Source organism: Diprion similis, chromosome 4 (assembly GCF_021155765.1).
Source record: "Diprion similis isolate iyDipSimi1 chromosome 4, iyDipSimi1.1, whole genome shotgun sequence".
Classification (NCBI taxonomy): domain Eukaryota; kingdom Metazoa; phylum Arthropoda; class Insecta; order Hymenoptera; family Diprionidae; genus Diprion; species Diprion similis.
This window is the reverse complement of record NC_060108.1, coordinates 13,848,154-13,871,514: the sequence shown is the minus strand read 5'-3', so window position 1 is coordinate 13,871,514 and position 23,361 is coordinate 13,848,154. Positions and strand designations below refer to the sequence as shown.

Sequence of the window (23,361 nt, the reverse complement as noted above, 5' to 3'; positions counted from 1 at the left end):
ATCAAATTATTAGGTACCTACAAAATGTGGTAACCATTAATGAAAGACTGAATACAGTCAAAAGTCATTTCGAAGTATCACGTTTTCAAGATTGTAAAACTTTTTTAATAAAAAAAAAATTTGGATTAATATATTATGCACGGCTCAATAATAATAAGTACTAATTAGCAAATTTTTCACCTAACTTTTCACACATGAATTTTTTATTATTAATTTATATGTAATCCGACGTTATGTAGAAAATGCAAGTGAATATATAAGGTAATACGTTATTCTTTTTTTTGGATTGTATAAAATTTCTCTCCAAGGTAAAGTCATTTGTTGATAAATTATATAATTTTCTCAAAAACAACAAGTAAAAAGTGCCAACTGTGCGTTTGCCACTTCCAACAATTAACATTTGGGCAAACAACCTGCGTAACCATTAAAGTGCGTATATACAAAACATATGACTCAATTATAACCCCTTCCAATTTTTACACGTAAAAATATTCAATATATACAAATTTACACGTGGCGAATCGTAAGTGGAACGTAGTTCTAATTATAATATCAGAGTCTAGGACTCGACTGCAGCAGAGATGTACGATTCAGGAACGTTTTGACATTTAGGAGGAAGAATCCAGAGTCAAAGCTCGAATCGTTCTTCATTTCACATTCTGCTCCTTCAATACTCTCCTTAAAATTTTGCCAGATGGATTTTTTGGTATGTTATCAACGAAGATGACACCGCCTGAAGAAATAAATCACGGAAAATAATTAGTCAAAATATAATGTATATATGTAAGTGTGTGCAGGTAATATTCATATGAAAGCTGTTAAGACCTTTCAGTTCCTTATAATCGGAAACTTTTCCCTTGACAAAGTCTTGCACCTCCTTTTCTTTAAGGGTCTTATCCTTTTTGAGCAGGACAAACGCTCTTGGTAATTCTCCACTTCGTTCGTCGGGAATACCGATAACAGCCGCTTCCTCAATGGCCGGGTGCGTTCTGAGCAGAGCTTCAAGTTCCGCTGGTGGCACCTGACGAGGAAAAATGCATTATCATTATTGGAAGTGTCCCTTCCCACTCCCACAATCAACTCATGTTTCACTTATTGCCGGGGAAAAACAAGTCAACTAATGCAGACAGCCCAAGAAGGCATATTTGAAATCAATAGTTGACGACATGCCGATCAAAAGATCACGAATATTCGTTACATTGTCAAGTTATCGTCGATAGAATAAAAGTTGTCGATAAATTGACATTTTCTTGGCAAAATATAGTCAGGAGATGCTTTTACATTTCAATCATTACCTAATGTGGTCAATCCTACCATTACTTGCACTATGGCGCATGCCACATGCGATGTCTGTGTTTGTCCTGATCTCAATATATTGGGTCTGTGGTAATGAGTTACCATTTTGCTACGACTTTTTGTCAGTTTATAGGTAGTTAAATTTTTGTATCGACTTTATAATGCCGCTTATGGACTAGCGTGCAACCCGAGCTACTATCTTCTCTGTAACAAATTCATCACTTCGTAAATGGATTACCTGGAACCCTTTGACTTTGATGAGTTCTTTCAGTCTGTCGGTGATGTAAAAGTCAAATTCTTCATCGAAGTAGGCGATGTCCCCGGTCTTCAGCCATCCATCGGGTGTGAGAGTGTTCTTAGTTGCCTCCTCGTTGTTGTAGTAACCCTTCATCACATGGTCACCGCGGACCCAGAGCTCCCCAGTTTTTCCGGGGGTGACGATGTCCTCGTTGGTCGACAGGTCGATCAGCCGAGCTTCGGTGTCACAGACCGGGTTGCCGATGCTGGCGTACTTTTTCGACTTAAGTGTTTGCAGAAACGTAACCGGTGAGGTTTCCGTGAGTCCGTACCCTGAACGAAAAGGAAAAAGAATTCTGTTCGATATGAGGAAATCAAATGTGACGAAGATATTACCCACTCATTTTTCTTTAGAATAATTTTCACCTTGTATGAATTTCAGTTTCGATTGATCAATGTCGAACTTCTGATAAAACCTCTCAACGTCGCTACCGGCAATCGGAGCAGCGCCGCTTGTCATCGCGTGAATTGATTCGATGTGTTTTTTTGTGACCATTGGGGCTGTGGCCAGAAACAGAAGCAGCGGAGGCACGAGGAAGAAACATGTAACCTGGGGTAAGCATGTAACATGGTGTAAAAATGGCGAAACACTAGGATCCGTTTTTTCCAAACGATAATGTGTTTGCTCACCTTGTTTTTTTCAAAAACGTCGACGAACCCTTGCGGTGTGAATTTCGGAAGAGTGATGAGCTGTACTCCCAGTCTCAAATTTGGCAGCATTACAGCGTTCATTCCGTATATGTGAAAGGTAGGCAGTAACAATGGCACGATTTCCTGATAAGTCTCTGAAAAGGCGAGTCACTTTACAATCCAGAGATTTGAATAGACCTGAAATACAATTACTCCGAGAACGGTTAAAAATTGCAGGCGGACTCTTTAAAGGGGTGATTCGTTAACACCCGAATAACCAATCTCATTTTGATCTTTCTTTTGTGAAATATCAATGAAAAGTTACAGGCGTGATTTGTATAGGCAATCTTAATTCCAAGAGTTTCTTTTTTATGCAATGTTGTTAATGATTTCCAAGATCCATCGATTCCGGATGAAGTACGAAGACCTGCTGAAAACCTGGCTAACAATAAGCTCATGAAAATTGTTTCTCATATTATTGGCATGGAAGTTTAAACCCGTAGCAAAATTAATATGGCTTCCGTTTCGCACGCTTCAGCTTGGATTTAAGCTGTAAAATCGCTCTCAGCACTGATAAATTACTCAGCTTCATTTCACGCTCAACAAAATGATGGCAACAATGTTCTCACTATAATTCAACCTTCGATAAAATCTTGGGAACTAAAATATCAGGTTGTGAAAATCACGTAGGTTTACGTGCGTGTTACTTGATTCACACTGATTGTCATGCACTTACCGGTAGTTTCATTCCACACGCCATGCTCAGTACTAGCCTTCACTTGTTCCATGTTGGCGACCAAATTTCTATGGGACAGCATTACGCCTTTGGAAAGACCTGTCGTACCACTGGAGTACGGTAAAACGACTACATCGTCGATATTCCAGGGATGGTTTGACACTGGCGGCAATGACTTGCCTTTATCGATGAGATCCTACAGTGAAATAACAAATGAATTACGAAAACTGTCACATTCAGAGTAATATCCAAGTTTCCCAAAACTTGTAGTAAATAAAATTGGTCATAAATTGGGTAAAATTTTTTGAATGGTGTCTATATTTTTTAAATATTACGCTGTAAAATTTTACAAGCAAGTGTTAAGATTTGCAATATTTTCGCTTATTAAATTGCATGAAATTCTATACCTAAGTTATTCACGGTATGTTAAATTAATTGTATGCATTACTGGGAAGAAGTATTCGAGGTTTTCGTTTTCACATTAGACTGAGTATATGATATGTATACCGGAAGTCGTCTTGAATGACACACACTCTTGCAAGAATATCACGTTAATATTTTCACAATTTCTCAAAAACATATTCGCAATTACGTTTGATAAACAATGGCGAAAAAGAGCAATAATAATTCGCTATACTGATGATAAGTCAATTATTCACGAGCTGCTCACGATTCGTTGCTACTACATTTTTCTTTTACGATACTTTTGAAACCTAGATAAACATACGATAATGAATTAGAAATAAATGAAAACAATGGGAAATTAAGTATAAAACAATTAAAGATATTTGTGCCATAATTGAATAAAAATTAATAGAACAGCTGTGTCGATTATGAATTCAGACATCATGACCAATCTAAGTAAAAACGAACCCTCTGCAGCGTATAATCCGTACGTTTATATAAGCGGAGTTAATAATCGTCAGATTAGATGAATCATGCGATCAGAAAACATTTGTTATCTCTGTTGTTATGACATGTGTATAAAGTGTATACAAAGGTATCCATTCACACGCGCTTATCGTACGGCGTGCTTGATACGGAATCTCGTAATACGTAAGTTGCTTGAAATGCAACACACTCGCGATAGCTGTCATGTAATTTTCGAACAAATTAGTTTAACTGACTGGCGCGTCGTATTTTGCAGCCATAAGTCGATTTCCATTCGCTACCTTAAGCGTAGAGCGTGACTATGGTAAGTAGTTATGACGAGTAAGTAAGTGTAAAGTGCAAGGCCACACAAGTTGGCTTATTTGCAATACCATTTTACCTTGAAAGGTATCGATCCCGACGGCACAGGTAACGTCGCGTCGTCGATTACAATAAACGGAGATTTTGACGGTAGCGAATCGCGGGCTGCCTTCAGTACCACCGTTGCTATTTCAGCGTTAGTAATTACACCTTTAGCTCCCGCATTTATCAACTGCCTACTTATTTCGTCTGAAAAATACGAAGTCATACATCAGCACACCGCGATGCACGCCGTGCAGGCATGAAGATGTTTATCTGCTTCCACATTTTGACACAATCAATGTATCGATGTACTTCGAATATTGCCAAGTACGAGTGCATCTGTTTGCGTTGTTTTTCTTTTTAATTATACCGTGGTCTTCTCTGGTGGAAATAATTTCCACGCCTAACTAGAAATTTGATTTTACCGTTAAGCAGAGAAATTAGGACACTTTGCAGTTCTGGCATAGAATTTTTTGCAGATTATCGTCGTATTTTGAGAATAATTGTAGAATGACTTGTATTTGCGCGATCGTTTTTCGTATATCAAATTTTTAAATGAATATAATTCGTTGTAGAATATCGTGACATTTCTGATTTAGAAAGAATGTAAAATTTTAGTTTTCTCATAGGACTCACTAATTGAGACAAGGTGGTCCAAAAGTATGCGATAGATTCTCTAAGTCTGTTTAGATTTTGAACTCATTGATGAGAAGATCAGTCTTCAAATGTAGACATACATTCTGCTACGTATTTAACTTCTCTGCGATAAGTTTCCCTTGTCAAAGAGACGCGACATTTGGTGATGATTCAAAAATAATATTTCAATCGTAGGAAAATACTACGATTTTTCACAATGTTTTACGCTTTGGGACAATTTTCTACGATTTTCAAATATTTCCTACAATTTACAACGAACTGAACTTTATTATAGTTTTACGTAGAATTTATTTTTACCAGACTTTATACGTCTTCGGAAAGATGCGTGAGCATTGCAGCTCGTTGAAAAAATACATGCAATTAATTAAAAAATGAAAACGTTCAAATAAATGGAAAAGTTAGGCAACGATAAAATCAAGTTAGTGAAAAACATTATTTTGATCATTTACTATTTCCTCCATCTCTTTGCCCCAAATTTGTCACAACTGCCACTCCACAAGTTATTCTACACAAGTTTTGAATGATTCACCTGATCGAATCGTAAAATTAATAATAATAAGAAGAAAAACCGATAAAAATCGTTTTATCGTACGAAAGTCAAAAGTCTGAGCCGTGTTGAAATTTTTTTTTTCGTAGAACCGCTAATGTGGTTGGAAAATCTCATTCATATATGTATGTAATTCAACGGAGTGCAATTATGTGGTAAAGACCAGGAAAAAAAAACAACTCGCCATGCATTATTTCGTAGTAGAGCTTAGACTTTTCAAGAAACAATTGAGAAAGAAAATGGTTAAAGACTGAATCGATTACCAACTGTGTAATGGGGATTAACGGTGGTTACGGTGAGTCCGGCTTCAACTGATCCTAGAAAAGCGATAGCGGTTTCCGGCAGGTTTGGTAGTACCAGAGCGATGACGTCACCTTTCTTAAAACCCATATTTAAAAGGCTTCTTGCAACCCAATTCGACGCATCTCTGGCACCTGCGTACGTGTACCGACGTCCAGTGACCCCACATTTCTGTAAAAAAAATATGCGTTAACCTAATTGCAATACAATTGCATACATAAATTGCAGTCTAATGAGTATAGAAATTTTTTTTTCCAGTTTCCGATGTCAATGTGTTCAAAATGTTCTAAAATATCGAAAAATCATATTTAAAAAGAATGACCAGACGTGTGTGTGTGTGTGTGTGTGTGTGCGCGTATGACTGGTGCTGTTAACGATTAACGAACGATAATAACTTGTGAATGGTTTGACCCACAGTGCTCCCGTCTCGCATAGATATTAATCTATATAACCTCTACATTCACTAAATATTTCGACTCACTGACTCGAAAGTTACGAATTTTACGGCATTTTGAAATTTTTGGCAAACCTCTCTGGCCAAGTTATTTTCCACAAATTTTCAGATTTTTTAAAAACAACTTGTTTTTTATAAACAAAATCGTGGAAGGACGATCGGTATTCAGTGTGGGAATTATCGGTCGACTGTTCAGATTTTATGACTTTTGAATTGTTTGACAAATTGTCGAATCGCTCTAATTTGCAAATTTCAAAATATCGTACTGATTTTCTTTTTTGAAAGTTGTCTAAAAGTAACGTTGGTATAAAATTTGAATGATATTGGTCAGACGGTTCGGATATTGCAAAAATTTTGAAAAAATTTTTTGTTCGGAATTTTTATATTTGGTATTTGGATTGTATTTGTCGAAGAACAAATTGTCGGAACACTGTAGAAATGAAAGTTGGCTAGCTCGTTTGAAAAATGATTAGGGACCTCCCACTTTTTTGTCGCCCTAGGGCTTCCGCACATTTAAATTTGGCCCTGTGTCCGAGTGAAAGAAAATTCATATCGCGTTCTGTACAATCTAAAATCTACGCAGTCCAAATATTTGATTTCTCATTATGTACTTAGTGTTTACTCATTACCCTGACATTCATGCTAACTGTATTTGTGATAGCGGTATGAACCCGAATTAAAGCTTAAAAGTACAAACTTATATAGATATAGGAATTGACGATATGATTATGAATCGAGGGTTCTTATCTTACATATGTCTACGCACTTGCGGATTGAAACTTGGAGTTTGGAATTGGTTCTTTGGACTTTCGCATTAATCATCGCAAACTTGGCAATCGAAAGTATCAAATCTCCGGATCACTTTGTTACTTTTATATCTATACACTGGCAAATTATGTAATATTTTATGTTATTATATATGTTATGTTTTTAATTATATACTATTAATGTGTTTATAATGAGAATATGGTTTTAGTAGTGTGTGTTCTTGTTTTCCGATTTTTAAAAGTACTTTATTTTTATCACTCGCATATGTGAATTATTGGGAGATCGTTGATGAATTCGAATGTTCGATTTTTCATACTGATATTGTCATAATTTTATGGTGAGATGATAAAACTTTAATATTATCAGTATCTTGATTCAACTTGAACTTCACAAAGGAAGTTGAAGAATCGTTGTTCTCCGATCTCTTTCTTGTAATTTTAATTTAATACTCCGTGTTATTTTAACACATTATTGCGGAAAGTGATTATATGGAATAAAAAATATGATCAATCTTAGCGATTCGGAAATAAAAAACTCAACAAGAAGATAATTACAAACTTTCTGCAGGAAAAAAATAATTTCTCACCCTTTTCACTCAAGTTTGAAAGTTCAGAATAAGCATGATTTGCTGAAGTGTAATAAATTTAGTCATCCTTATCTGCTACGACACGAAGACTATGCACACAGGCTGATCATTCAACGACAGTAAAATTCACATGTCGTATAAAATTATCATCACAATGTAACAAACAGCCTGTTTTCAGCTACCATGTAATGAGGTCTTCATCAGCCATGGTATACATAATATTAAATAATATTATGAATAATTGTAATCGTATATGCAACATATATACATCTACCTATAACCTACCTTACTACCTAACAACTTGAGTTACGAAAAGAGTAATTTAATTTATTCATGACGATGTCTGAGAGAATTAAACCAGCAACGACTATTACCCATCCATTAATTATAATCCAGAATGGTAAGTACACAGTTCATGCATTCGGTATAGTCTTTGTGCAGTGTCACGTTGTTTAAAAAAACAAAACGAAACAATACTGACAAAGCAATGAACGCACGTTGCCTGATTTGCGTAATTTAATTCTTCGAATAAATTTATCATTTCGAAATCAACAATTCGCTTATGAATAATTATATTCACTCACCAGGGCTACTTTATCTCCCCAATTTCCCACGTTTTCCCATACAAATTCGTGCACAGGCATCGTTGGATAATTTGTGCTCAAGAAGGGGGATTTGAAAATTTTTTCACCGTTTTTTCCATCCTGAATTCCCGGTCTCTTTGGTTCCGTCGATATGAACCTTGACGATGAGTTACGAATCATCTTCCCATTCTCCATCAGATCCCACATCCGCCGGGTACCGCGTCTAAGAGTGGTCATTTTTTCTTTTTCGAATATTCACCCCCGTTGGAAATTGTGTTTGAGTTCCGAGTCGACAGGCTGCTGGAAATTTGGAATAAATTTTTAGTAAAGTTTTTTACTTCGCGGGTAATTAATCCCGCATCATTTTATATTACACTTATTATTATTTCTGTATAAATTAAATATAGCAGTGCATGCTATTTAGAAAGCAAGGAGAAACTTGAATTTGAACTGAACTGATCGTTTAAACGAAGTTTTGGTCCATTTTCTACGACGTTATTTACACACTTGTTGATATGTTAATGTACGAAATTATATGAGTACAATATAAATAATAAATTGTCGAGTAATGCTTACTGGCTACTAATATTAGTATCTAATCTGTATTCCAGTTACTAGCTAATATATCATCAATACATACTTCGAAATTTTCTCTTGGAAAACAGAACTGTATTCGTGCTATCACAATCAGATATTGGTCATGGTTTACGAAATACTTACACGTTAAATGGTTGAGGAATGATTCTTATCAGAGAATTGATTATTACTACAGAAATACCGAGATTACAATTCCTTATTTTTACCCGATAAGTGAAATACCTAAATTGTGCTAGAAATTACTTCTACTACTAAACTAATCGTGAGCGTTAACGAGCTTTTGAGGCAAATAAAAAGTTGCATCATTAGTCAAAGTGTGCCAAATAAATGACAAACATATTCGGAAATTTTCACACGTTTCCACCGTGTCCTGCCCAAAAATATGTCCTGGCAATGAGTCGAATTTAATTTGTTATAATTAATAGAGATTTTCAGTTAGACGTGTATCGTTACAACAACGGATTAAATATTGTTGCAATAACAGGGAAACGTAATACGAGTAACAATTCAGTGTAACTACAGTTGTCAGTACAACATATTCTGGTTACTGCAACATTAAATCCGTTTGTTTAATTTATTGTCGCATCAAGATCAAATTACTGTAAAAGTTACACGAAACTGTAATACAAGTGACCATAATCAAGTAAAAATTAGTAGCACATACTAGATTTTCTGGTTGTAGTTATAAAACTTATTTCTATTTTCTACCCACAATAGTATTTCTTGTTTACAGTAAAAAATCATGAGCACAATTAGAAATTTCTTTGAGCACACATAACCGCTGTGGAATATAAGTTATCGGTAAAAAGAAAAATAATCATTCAGTAATATGGCATATAGTTGACCCGAAGCGTGTGATAATACTGGAACAGTGTATACATTATACACGCAGCAGACGATCAATCATTCGTAATGTAACCGATAAACATTCAGTAACAAGGAAGATGATGAAAGGAAAGCAACAGATTATACTGGAAGTATTTTCATTAAGTGCGCCAGAAAGCCGCGGCAAAATTTCCAGTCAAAATATAGAAAAATTGGCAACATTCGAACACCAGACACGTTTCAAATTCAACCAATGTCAAGTTCTCCTGTAGCTGATTGGCCTGAAGTAATCCGGACTGTCGTTGATGAGAAATATTGTGGCAGTGTTTCGATAACGTGCAAAAAGAAAATGCAAATTGCGTCAACTGGTACTAAACAACGTATGCTAATAAGCGAAATAGCGAGAGCAAGTAAACACAAGACACTCGACATTTACGTGCAAGGCAAAACATCAGCAACCGGTTAAGAGACTTATTAATATGTATATATACGTATTCAAAACTCGCTGCAAGCAAATCAAATTGGCACTACGCAGGCGCCACCTCTCTTTTCTTTATCACGAAGCTTATGACTACGCGATTCATTTAAAGAGAAAGCGAAACGCGAAGTCACTTTTACGAAGTAATGGAGCTTTCGAGTACTTTTTGAGTTGCGGTAATAATGTTATCCGTGCAAAGTAACTCGGACACTGTGCGGTAAACGCGTGGGTGAAAATCGGCGCGAGAATCGATTAACGGATGCTGCTCAATCAGAAGTTTGCGGCGATGTGTGGGTTTGCGGGAATTTAAACGCCGCGTCCGAGCGTGCGGAAAATCAGGCAGCTGGAAAATCCGCGTGACAACTCGATCAACTAATAATAGGTAGTGCTAAGGTATGCGCTATACCTTACCTATGCGCCTTATAGTTAGCTGCCAACCGGTTCGCGCTCCTAACTGACACTAACGTAAGATATTTCTGCCCGAATCGCTTGACTCGTGTCGAGCTGCCGCAGCAACGCGACGTTTCGCCGCATCCCCACCGCGACGCTTCTCGCACTCATCATTCGACACTAGGTTGGGATATGAGGATTCTCGGTGAATAATGGAAGGGAATGATAATTCGGGCGGGTTAAGGTTCGGAATTTGAAAATTGAAGTTCCGAAAGCGCGAAATTCCGAATTATTTTGTGGCGAAAGTTGAAGTGTGGAAATCAAACTTTGAGGAAACAAGAAAATTTTGAAAATTTAAATATAAATACTCACACAGCGTTGTTTAGTCAACGAGTGGGTGTCGAGAAGCAGAAAAACCTTCTATCAGAAATCCAAAAGAAATAAAGATCAAAATGGTGAAGTTTCGACAAGAAGAAGAAATTCACTGAACTGAAAATGTTCGAAATTTGGAACTTTTGGAACGTTTCAAATTTCGAATTTCCACCCCGCCCTGATCGTTCGTCCCTCTCGGTGCACGTTGCAACAACACAAATCAACGCGCACTGATCCTTAAACGAGATGCAACTTCACCTGTTCGGAAAGAATTTTATTCTCTTCGTCTACTCTCGAGTGAAATAAAATCTTTCACAAAAACTGAGACCAGAAATTCTTACGAGGAATGAATATAATCTATTCCTATACATAATACATATATTCGTCTACTAGACGCGCCGACCTTTTCGCAAATAGAAAGTCGTCTTCGATTCACGAGACCGTTGTTTGCATACCTTTGCACTAAATATATGTACATACGTCACGTATACACACATGTATTTTTATTAACATGTTAGAAGACCTGAGCAAGTTCAATATTCGCATGAAAACGGATAATCACCTCTCGACTCATATTTGGACATTTTTTTTCACTGTGCAAATTTTATTGAAACTTACGTAGGTACATCCATCGTGCAAAATTTGAAATCACTTATCTGCAAAACATATATTCTTTCCGGCAGTCCTAAGTTCATTGCAATATACATCAGTCTTGAATTGTAGCGAGCGTTGAACTAATCTGCCAGATAAAAACTTGATAAACCGTATGCAGAGTAAATGACTGATTGTGAGGTATATCATGTATACCGGAGATTGACACGCACACTTGATTTTGCATTTTGTTTGTTTTTTATTCTGCACTAATTATATCACTTGAAATGAATAAAAATACCTTTTATATTTATACGAAATGCTCAATGCTTACACGCTCAATAAGCAATTCTTATTCCCAACCACTTGCAACGGAGAATATTTAGTTCTATTTTCTAAATTAAAAATTTATCTCTACGTAGGTGTTATCTGCTGTCTGTACTTACATTAGTGACTTACAATTTACTATAGTCTTGTTGACCTCAATCAATGGGTATATCCTAATATAATATATCGTGACAGTTTGAAAAGCTTGAGAGATAAAAAAAGAGTGGGAGATACATTTGATTTCATACGCACACCAAGTTCGTTTACACTAACGTTATAAATCACAGTCGTTATTATTGTACTATTTGTGGATTGTTCATATGGATTTTTACGGATAATTTGTACACAGTTTACTACCCATTCGGTAATTAGATAAATAAATCTAGTGTTGCATACAACAGATTCATTGAATAATGGTCACTAAGCAGAAAATAGATTTAGAGGACGTTAATTTTTTCGAAATATTGAAATATAAAAAATTGTTTGCAACACGAATGTTGATTATAATTAACTCGTACCTACTGTAAGCATGAAAAAAAAATTTCAAAAAATTCAATTCCTCGAATACGCTGTTAATGAATTCTGGAAATTTCACTTTTTAAATGAATCGATAAACGTCAAACGGGACTGTATTTATTTGCACAATTACCGTCGTATAGATTCGACATGCGCAAATACAAGCTTCTAATCACGAGCTTACGATTAGTTTATCATTGCATGTAAATAATTTTATTTATTATTGCATGTATGTTAGCTCGTCGAAGAATATTTTATCAGCTGTGTGTCTCACTAAAGCTATGTAACAACCGGACGGAGATACGAACGAAATATACATATGCATAGAAAAGTTCAGGTGAAACTCAGATGTTTAATTGCAAACTCTCGCCATTTTTATGACCATCAGCTAGTTATTAGCGAATTATTCTACACCGTAAATAAAAAAATACGTATGTGGTGTTACTTTGCCTTTTGCAAAACCGCTAATCGCTTGCATTATAATTTATTGAATAGTTGTGATCGCGTGTTTTAAAACTAAATTATAGAGAATCGCGTGGCTCTCTGTATTACAAGTATACTACATAGAGGATACTTCCAAATTTCCCAGATACTTACCAAATTAAAATTTTATCCGAAATTCTATGCGACGGGTGTTCCAATCGAATGGGCTTCGGAATAGTTGTGTTTAATATTTGTCCTCTACTTCTATTTACCTCTAGAACATCCCTGCGTCCCATCAAAATTTATTTGTAACATATTTATGGGTCCGCTTATCAGGTGGACAAACATCGTCTTACCGCCTTTAAACCAACTCTAACAATAAGTCAAATTTTTCATGTATTGACATTATGTCGGTTATAATTTATCAAATGATAGTCGGCATATCAATGAGTGTGTTAAATTTTTTCCGCCACTGCGTTGTACACCTATGTTGTACTCGTAATGTGGATTAGTAACCGAATTGTTATAAATTATTCATTACGTCGTTAACCGTAGATATACTGGAATCGAAACTAAAAACACGCAGTTTTTTTCAATTAATCATTCACGAAACAGGAAGTTTTTCCTATTATATGTTATTTATTCTCGATACCCTGTTAATCGTATACAATTTATCACCGTCAAATTAAAGAAAAAGCCAGTAAGATACAACGCGATAAAACATTTTTCGGTTTTTTCTTATTAGTTTTTTTATTTTTCCCAAAATGACGCTGCTGCAGCCATAAAATTTTTTTTCGTTGCATCATTCGGCGTAGCAGCATCGCACCAACTACAACCAAATCACCTATATAGTTTGATACGTGATTTAAATTAGCACCAAAAACTTAAAAAAATTATGAAAGTCCATACGTTTTCCAAAACCAGACTAATGTCGTTCACCGTCTGTTCCTCTTATACTGTCTTCCCCATTGAACTGGCGACTTGAGCCTGAAATGAAAAATAATGAGTCAGAGGAAATGAGCTTAAAGTACTTTCATAAATAACTTGCAGGATTATACTTTTTTATCGATTTTCCGGAAAGAACAAGATCCCCACGATACATACTTTGTACTTCACAAAACAAATGGTGCAGCTTACCTGCCGAAAATTGGCCACCCGAAATCACGCCTACTTGATCATGATATTCTTGATCTGGCAACGACTCTTTGAGCCACTTCTTCAGTGGTGGATGAGTCCCAGGATTGTCTAGGAATGAATATGTCAAAATGATCATGAACGTGTGTAGCAGATGGAGGTGAATAATAATTGAATCACTGTTAACGCCATGAACAACGGTAGGAAGAACTGAATCTAATCACATCTTTTCTTTTTTAATATGACATATAGAAGTAGTTTCGACAGTGGAAAGCTACTCTATGGTAGCACACTTATCCAGATACTAACTATCTAAAGTCTGCGTAAAGTCAACTAACACGAAAAATTGTATCAGAAATTATTAAAACTTTATGAAAAAACGGTGAGTTTTCACCTGCAATTGTTAACGAAGGTAAAAAAGATTAGAGTGGGTCAACTAGGTAGGCTTTAAATGTGTTCTTTACGCGACTTGAATAAGTTGATTTCATTTTCTGCTAGTAATGAGTAAGAAATAAGTTACATGTATTGGCATCCCACCTATAATTCCACCATTTTCGGGGACGAACAATTGTCTTCTGTTGGGGGCATCACTGGAGTCACCAGTTGGTATTTGTCGAATGTGCTTAGGTGGGAACATCGGTTGTAAGTAAGGCCAGTCAGCAGACAAGATTTCCTGCGTGACCGGGTCGCCAGGTTTCTGTGAAGTCTTCTCAGGGGGTGGAAGTTCTCGTCCAAAACGATCCCGCTCGTTTCTACGTGGAATACTCATCGACTGGGACATGGCATCCGGTCGCTGTGGGACGAACAATTGTCTTCTGTTGGGGGCATCACTGGTGTCACCAGTTGGTATTTGTCGAAGCTGTAAATTTGGGAACAACGGTTCTAGGAAAGGCGAGTCACCAGGAACGATTTTTTGCGTGACCGGGTCGTCAGGTTCCTGAGGAGGTTCCTGTGTAGGCTCCTCAGGGGGTGCAAGTTCTCGTCTAAAACGATCCCGCTCGTTTCTACGTGGAATACTCATCGACTGGGACATGGCATCCGGTCGCTGTGACAGGCGTAAGCGAAACCATTCTTGCTCACGTGGTGATATTTGGCCGAAGATAGAAGGTGTATTAAGATGCACAAGTTCTAGGAAAAGCGGGAGAGCACAGGACTGAGTTTCGTGAGTATTTTAGTAATAATCTTATGCTAATTACGGATAAATTACGATATTACGTCGTAGGATGTTTTTTCAAAGAATATCGAACAGCATAGAAGTCTCGCTGAATTTACAGAGAAATGGTTTTTCTTTACATACGTACGTGTGAAATTAGGGTGGCGCAAAAAAACCGACAATTTTTTTTTTTTTTTTTTTTTTTCGAGTCTCGTGTGACAAAATGTTAGTTTTTGATGTTTCTAAAAGTTTTTAAGAGTTCGCTCCACATTTTTTAAAACGTCAGAAATCGTAAAAAATCGATTTAAAAAAAAAAAATAATTCTCGTTACGGTATAATTTTATAGACAAAAAAAAAGAAAAATTTCTGAAAGTTTCAGTTCAAAATTTGAATTTTGAAAGATCGCTCATAATTTTTTTTCAATTTTTTGGTGCATTTCTTTAGATCTTTTCGAGCGACCTTTTAATATTCATATTAAAATTTCATATTTTTTTTTCTTTCATTTAGTAAGAAGGAATCGATAACAATACACCACGACATAAATTAAAAATCAAACAAAATACTGAAAACATAGTTTTTTTAATTTAATTTTTCGACGATTTTTGACATTTTAAAAAATTTGGAGGCACCTCTTAAAATTTTTTTTTTTGAGCTGTCCTTTGGAATGGGCTCTTAAAAAATCAAAAACTAACATTTTGTCACATGAGACTCGAAAAAAAAAATAGTCAGTTTTTTTACGCCACCTTAGTGTAACATATATTATTCATTTTCTCGTACCATTTGGCAATATGCCGCCGTTGACTCCAATCAGCAAGCAGCCGTTTGAAACAACGAGCATCAGCACAGCTTGCTGCAAGTGAAGACGGCGAAACCAATGAGACATTTTTCAGAATTACACCTGTACAGAAAAATGTCATTAGTATAAATACATGCGGTAACTCGGTATTGCGCGGGAAAAAAATCCACAATGAAAAGGAAAAAAATTTATATATAAATATAATTTTAACCCAGTATTCGAGGCACCACCGTACTTTTATGTGACACAACGCTATACGCAAGCTGCATCGACAGTAAAAAATATAAACACTGAAAACCAAGTAAAGTTATGATCCAAGGCGGGGAGAGATTTCGCTTGAAATTTATACCGGTCTGATAAAAATTATTATTGAAAAGCGTTTGATCGATAGGTAAGTAAATGCATCATAAATAAAAGATTGTTTTTTTTTTTTTTTTTTTTTTGTTTTATTCATTTCATGGCATGAAATAGGAATAAGTAATATGGAGCCCAGTTATGCAATATCCATTGTTCTGTCACTATGCTGATTATAACAAATGATTAATCAGCCATTAAGCTGGTTATATCATCGTGGCTCAGTCTTGAAAATCCTATTAAATAAAAAAAAAAAAAACTCATGGTAATTAATTGAATTTATGAATTTTTCGAATACATCGATTAATTTGGCACGTAAAAACAATATATTGATTTACCAACGACGATATGCAACAACTTTTTCCCATTGCTTCAGACACAGTGATTCGAAACAGTAAATTTAGCTTTTAGTGAGGAGGAGAGCTTTTTCGGGGATAAAATCAATGTGATATGTCGGAAATTGAAGTTTAGATAATCATTATTTTTCCGTCAAGCTTATTACATGTTATATAACACTCTGAAAAATGCAAAAACAATTCTGATTGTGCCTGATGATTTCGTTAAAATCATCTTCAATTACTTCCACACCTTTCTTCGGAGGAATCGTCAGAGGAATATTTTATCTATGTTTTTACAAAAAGCAAGTTACTAGAATGACACTGGATAATTGTTAAAAATATGTACTTGATGCAGTTGAATTGAGAATTATGCAAAAATAAAAATGACGATAGAACATATAGAGCCTGCCAATTTCTTCCTTCGATTTTCCACTGCGCTTACGTTATATTATATGTTGTATCTATCTTGGTAGATAGCAATGCGATATTCAAACTTGGTGCAGGATCCGGTTGCCATTTTACGCTTGCGCGGAAAATTTGTTGTTTTGGTGTAACCCAGAGCATCTGAGCTTTCCTCCGCGGTGCCGCTGCAGTAGAATATATTGATCCGCCATCGTTAGTTCTACTTTCAAACCAATTGACATGCCTGCTTTTCGACGTTTACCTGAATTTTCGAAGTGAATTATCGTTGATAAATTATGTTCCTCGTTTTCCATAAATCGTGATGCGGTGTCCGGATTTTTTAAACGATAACAACGATACACAAAAACAATAATCATAGTAGTAATAATAAATATAGTGAACATAATATTAATCATATATGTGGGTGATGTGCCACTGATTTTAAAATAAACAAATTCATATCTCTTCAAATCTCCATGTATGTGCGCACCGATTGATAATAATTTTTCAATAATATTTCTTCATCAACATTTAGTCCTGATATTTTTTACAGTAAACTGGCAAAATGAAAGAAAAAGAATCCCAGCATGCGAAGTTATTTCGTATCCTAATCCAGGGATAATCATTGTTTAAAAACGAAAATGCCTTACCGAATCAGCGAATAGCAATTCCGCATATAATTGCCCTGCGCGTTTTAACTTGATTTAGAACTCATATGGGTTTCACGCGTATTATATGACATGCGAAATATGCCTACCGGTTTTTCTTTTTTCTAGTTTAGCTCTACTACCGATAATTTTAAGTACTGCAATCGCGTTATCGCAGTTTTTAATTAGCCAATTTAAACATATATTAACTGAATGAATAAACTTGATTGAACGTATATTTTTTACTTAATTTTTAAATGTTATATCTAGAGATTATTACGACTAACAATGAGTAGATCAATGCGTCAAAAACTGTTCAATTGTCGAAGGAAATATTGAGTTCATAGGGTTAAATGAAAAAATTATGAAATAGCGAACTGCTAATGATACCTAATTAATTCAGATTCGGATTAAAAACGGCCTAATTTAGTCACGCTGACTAATTCAATAGTAATGAGAAATAAATCTTTGTAAATTATTCCACTGCTTATGAGTAATACACATCACAAGATTTTGCGTAACAAGGGAAGCCTTAATTTACGCTAATACCATTTTCTGGAATTATTGCATTACTTGGTATGGCCTAGATAGATTGAAGTAAAAAATACAGTGTATAGTAGCTGGTACATATATATATATATATATAACATGAATAAAAATCAGTATGTTTAATTTGTAATCCAGTTAGAATCCTCAGTTTCCGTTCTGCAATTCGACGCAGTTTGTTCACCTAGAAAGTACCCTGTTGATTAACAAAAATTTTTTCCACCGTATCGCATCAATTTGATATATATAGGTGCTCAAAGACATAGGTAAAACATCGCTGCAAGAAATACGAAACATGTTCACAAATTGAAAGGTTTAATAATTTCGAGGAGAAATTCAATTACTATAAACCGGCATCGTATGCAACAAAAATTACTATACATATACTTAAGTCGTAAAAAAGTGCCACGAATTATGGTGTTGCAATGGTGCGATAGTCCATTTTAAGACTTAGAATTACGCAAAGGACCGCGATGAATGACACGAGTACAACAATCGATAAGTGCAGCAACTAATCGCGAGCAGTATGGGGTCTGATTATCTGATAGCTGGTGAGTTTTCTTTTCGCATAAAGGTTGCAATTCTCATTAAAATAAAAAATTTCATCTCGAGAAGAAACAACCAAGTAACGCGATATCTCCAAATGTCAACGCTTTTCAAATGGTTTACCATTCGCATTTTTCAGCCGCTATTTTACTCGCTACCATCAACGCCAGTTACGCAGAATGTCAGAGTAAGTGATAACGAATTGCATAACTACGAAAATTTTTATAATCAGAATAGGAACTGCATGTCCATTTTCACATCTATAAAGATTTGTAGAAATTTACATGTCGATTCGGTAGTCACTTTCTTAGCAATATTTTGAAGAATTTGTTCAAGGTTTCTTAGAAGTGAGAAAAGAAAAAAAAAAAAAAATAAAAAATAGTTGCATGGAAATTGAATATACTTATGGTGAAATGAAGATTTCCTCTTCAGAGATACATAGGGCGTGATACATGTTAAAACCCTTGCCCTAAACTTACGTCAACAGCAAGGTCTGTCTACTGCTACCAGTGCGATTCGTGGACGGATCTCAGATGCAAGGATCCCTTTAATTACACCGCCTTGCCCCGTGATCAACCACCTCTAATGACGTGCAATGGATGCTGCGTCAAGATGGTCCGCAATGCCAAGTCACGTGAGCATTATACAACAGCGATATAATTTTTGAAACTAGAAATAAAATTTGTCCAGATAACAATACAGTTTTCTGTGAAACTCGCCGGTCGATGCCAGCAGTTGGACAACCAAAGTTACATCGCAATATGCACCTGATCGTAACGTAGCTCCGGTTGTCTATCCGTTGACGTTGACCGTTGAGTTTGACGGAAAAGTCTTTCGGTATAATGCAAGACGAAACGGTCGTGAGGAATGAAAAATTTAATATGAAACATTCGACAATTGTGTTTTCAGCTTACGAAAGCGTGAGGAGAACTTGTACGTCGCAACTACAGATAAACTTGTTTATGGTGGACCACGTGTGCATGATGGAAAGTACCGGCACTGGTCACATGTGCTTCTGTGAGGAGGATATGTGCAATCGAGTCGGAATCTCCTCTCTCCCGTCCCCCATTCTCCAAGCAATCCTCGTACCTCTCGTTACACTCTCCATCCTAAGATCAGCTCCTGCAGGCTTGCTTAGTAGGTCGCTGTGATGATGAACCATATACCTATAGTGACACTCATATATACTTACTTATTTACTTACTTATTTACTTACTTGTTATTTATATTATACCACATGAAACTTCACCATTCAGTAGTAAAGCGAACGCATAGCCCTGTAGTGAAATTATATAGAACTAATGCAAGGGCTTGCTTGACATTTTAGAGAATAGAGGTATGTGAACGTTGATTGAAGAGATTAGATGAGGTGCGATGCGGAATGTGACGTCACGAAGCTTGTAATTCAATACGAAATTAGATTTGAATTGAAACAATTACGGTTACACGACGGTCCTCACTAACACATTGGCCGCCGTTTTTCTAATTGCACTCTATACCACATTCATCGTTCGTGCGAATATAAAATCTGACGAATCATATTATTGTTTGATAACTGAGCAGAATAAAGGCTATTCGTTGCACGTTGTATCATATCTTGTACTTCGGTACACATTACGCGCGTAGTTTATACGAAGAAATCCTTAAATGTAGATGTATAGAAGTTTTCTTGATATTATTGTTACAAAAAATTTTAGTCTTAGATTCAGATTCAACATATCAGTCTTCGATATGCTACATTAGTAGGTACGCAGTCATTATAATAATCAACGAAAACGCGCCGTCGTAAACTTGGACCTTTCTATAAAAATTTTTCAAGTTCGACTGGTTTCCCGGCGTGCAATATGCCGTGGATTAAAATTTGTTCGTCGATCGAAGTTATGAATAATTGAAACGATAATGGATCAAGTTATCCTTCATAAAATGTATTCGTCAAGGTTTTAAACAAGTATTGTATAGATTTTGTAAATTTTGTTTTTATTTTTCTATCTTTACTTGGGTTAGTTTTTATTTTTTAATTAGTTACTCGTTAACTTTGTTTTTCTTCTGTCACTTTACATTCATTTTATAATTATACAGAGGCACACATTCCGTTGTAAACAAGAAAACCGGGCTGCATGACGTTTCGCAAGTTGTTTGCAATGCTAGCGTAATAATTCTTTGTTACACAAAAAAGCAAGAAAACTATTTCAACTACAATTACTAAAAACAGCATCAACCTAATGACTATACACATGGATAGTCTATGACTATCAAACTACACGTAGTATCTCTACTGAATTGATTTTTCATTTTGGTTTGCATCCTATTACCTTTAACAGAATTGTATGCGGATATTAGAGAAGAAAAATAGAATGTGGAATGAAATACTCGATTGGTCTTGAGTAACTTACTGTCGGTTTTCGAAATAAAGTGAAAATAGAAAATCTCAATACAAGAAACAAGGCAAAGACAAAAAAGAACTAAAACTTATCACAATTAGATAATCGCAGAAAAATACTTTGAGAAAAGAATCGCTTAATAGCTAAATCCATGTACAAAAGACCTATCAGACAACATTTTACATAATTTGACTCGATCTCCTTAGGTGTATAGATATGTTTTACTCGAATAACGAGCGTTGACATATAACACAAGTAGATGAAATGCTGCATACTAATTGGCGTAACTATACACGCGTGTTCTGAGCATGACCACATATTATAATAGATATAGACGATTGACGAAAATATTTCCAGATTTCACAATTCTGTGCATCAATAATAACGATAGTAATATTGATAATAATAATAATAATAATAATAATAATAATAATAATAATATTGAAATGATAATAATCAAGATAGGAATAATATAATAATAAAGCGAGTATAAATATTTTTAACGATAAATACAATAATAATTGAAGAATGTCAAAACTATTAAAATTGGCAGCAATACCGTAAATAATTTTTGGAAATATTTTTGCCAGTAGAAAACACGTAGATAGAAGTATAAAAATAATAGATAGTGATATTGGCAATATTGTATTATAATACGTGCAGGAATGAAAGTGTACATTTGAGATATTTCTTAAGTAGAACGACGTTTGGCATAATCTACAGACTCCTGTCAGTCTACATGTGTGCGTATATAACACGTAATATTGATTTTTGCGGTGTAACGTTTAAAATGCTCACCTAAATCCCAATTTTTTACATTAGATCCGATTCGTTTTTCTTCAACGAAACGAGAAAAGACTTCATCATTTTACTGTACATTTTGCACCGCATATAAACGTTATGCAATAGCTTCGGATGACGTTCTTTAAAGTCGTCGAGCAATTGCTTGATGGTGCAAGTATTATTTGAGCCTTTAATTCTTTGGTATTTAAGTAATTAAGACCTTATCAATAATCCATTAGGATTATTATGAAATCAATTTGAATTTATTTCAAAATACCTGAAATTTATGCTGAATCATTGCACTCGAGATAATAGGTTGAAATGAAACACACTCGTAACCATAATTTTCATTATCATTGCGAAATTTTTTTCTAAACATTTGGTAAGTACTAGGGATGAATATGAATTTCGCAAGTACTTTTCTCTATGTTGTTGTATAGTGAATGTTTAACGTGAAATAGAGTAAAATGAAAGTGGAAAATGCTTTTACACTGCATGAAACTGCAAGACTATATATACAATTATATACTATTTCACCAACTATTTCTTCTGTAACTCTATCGTATCCACGTCTAAACTACTTGTCTGCAGAAATATGAAAAAGCTTTTACAATAACGAAGTTTTTTAATTAAATGGAAAAATTAATTTTGCACATCTTTCGATATTATATACTGACAAGTATTCCATTACATTTAAAATTACCAGTTATGAACAGTACTAAAGCGCAATTTTCTTGGGCAAGTAGACTACATCCACCTTTCCACCCTTATATAAAAGCAAGTAAGCACTACGTGGGCTTTCAGCTTAATTATCGCACGTCTTGCGGTAAATTATGCAAGTTATGTATAGGTGATAGAGGCTTTAAGAGACCAAGGATCGATTGTCCAAGCTGAACGCCCATTTCCTCACAGAAAGGCTTTATACTCGAGCCTTTTGCCAAATTAATTTCGCAGCTTGTATATAATGTTATACGAAAAGTTGAGCGAGATTTCTCTGGCAAGCCATGCAGCTCGTGTCGTGTCATTTATTCATTATAGCACGCGCGACTGCGGGGTCATATCGACGTTTTATCGTTTATACAAAAACATTTCTTTCGGTCACAAGTAATCAAACCCTTACAATTAGTAAATTTCGAAAATTGATCAAAGATCAATAATAATAGGTACGTCGAAACAAACCCTTAGTGAGGTCGTCAAATGTTTTGTAATAAAAAAAAAAGCATTAAGTGCCTATTTTGTCAGTGGTAGAAAAATTCTCTTCTATTTATTTGAAAACTGGCCTCGCAGTCGAATTATATCCACTACGAAACGAGCGTAGGATAACGTCAACTAGCAACACTCGATTTAGTGTTGTATATTATTTTTCGAGTCCTATTCTTACATATATATATATATATAAATATATTTTTAAATCGTCCATGGTGAGAGAAAATTATTGCATCGTTCTGTTGTACACGATTCATACAATTTATAGACCCCGTTTAACGCTAATTTATTATTGTTAAATATGTAAATGAACCGTATGTATGTAAAATATTTTATCTTCAATTTTCAATGTATTATATATACATACATATATAGTGCGTATGTTATATATGTTGCACCCATGATATAATTATTAATGACCATGCAAAAGTCATTTTACATTATTTCTGTAATACAGTACTGATATAT

The 23,361-nt window shown here is 35.2% G+C and overlaps 3 protein-coding genes across 3 annotated transcripts; 1 reads left to right on the top strand and 2 right to left on the bottom strand.

Annotated features, from left to right (window-relative positions):
- Positions 1–624: 624 nt before the first annotated feature.
- LOC124405148 (4-coumarate--CoA ligase 1-like) lies at positions 625–10,420 on the bottom strand. The gene is made up of 10 exons (XM_046879815.1): positions 10,400–10,420; positions 8,089–8,388; positions 5,660–5,867; positions 4,230–4,399; positions 2,960–3,155; positions 2,224–2,378; positions 1,960–2,143; positions 1,535–1,866; positions 826–1,021; positions 625–733 (listed from the first exon to the last, which is right to left on the bottom strand). Exons 2-10 carry the CDS (start codon positions 8,323–8,325, stop codon positions 648–650), a joined length of 1,764 nt encoding a protein of 587 aa, XP_046735771.1. The 5' UTR covers positions 8,326–8,388; positions 10,400–10,420; the 3' UTR covers positions 625–647.
- A 2,862-nt stretch (positions 10,421–13,282) lies between these two features.
- Positions 13,283–15,792, bottom strand: LOC124405152. The gene is made up of 5 exons (XM_046879821.1): positions 15,672–15,792; positions 14,279–14,869; positions 13,745–13,852; positions 13,517–13,594; positions 13,283–13,436 (listed from the first exon to the last, which is right to left on the bottom strand). The coding sequence occupies exons 1-4, from the start codon at positions 15,775–15,777 to the stop codon at positions 13,533–13,535; spliced, it is 867 nt and encodes a 288-aa protein (XP_046735777.1). The 5' UTR covers positions 15,778–15,792; the 3' UTR covers positions 13,283–13,436; positions 13,517–13,532.
- Positions 15,793–18,258: 2,466 nt separating this feature from the next.
- LOC124405154 (protein quiver) lies at positions 18,259–19,907 on the top strand. Its single transcript, XM_046879823.1, has 4 exons — positions 18,259–18,528; positions 18,663–18,710; positions 19,011–19,157; positions 19,433–19,907. Exons 1-4 carry the CDS (start codon positions 18,504–18,506, stop codon positions 19,672–19,674), a joined length of 462 nt encoding a protein of 153 aa, XP_046735779.1. The 5' UTR covers positions 18,259–18,503; the 3' UTR covers positions 19,675–19,907.
- Positions 19,908–23,361: the final 3,454 nt, after the last annotated feature.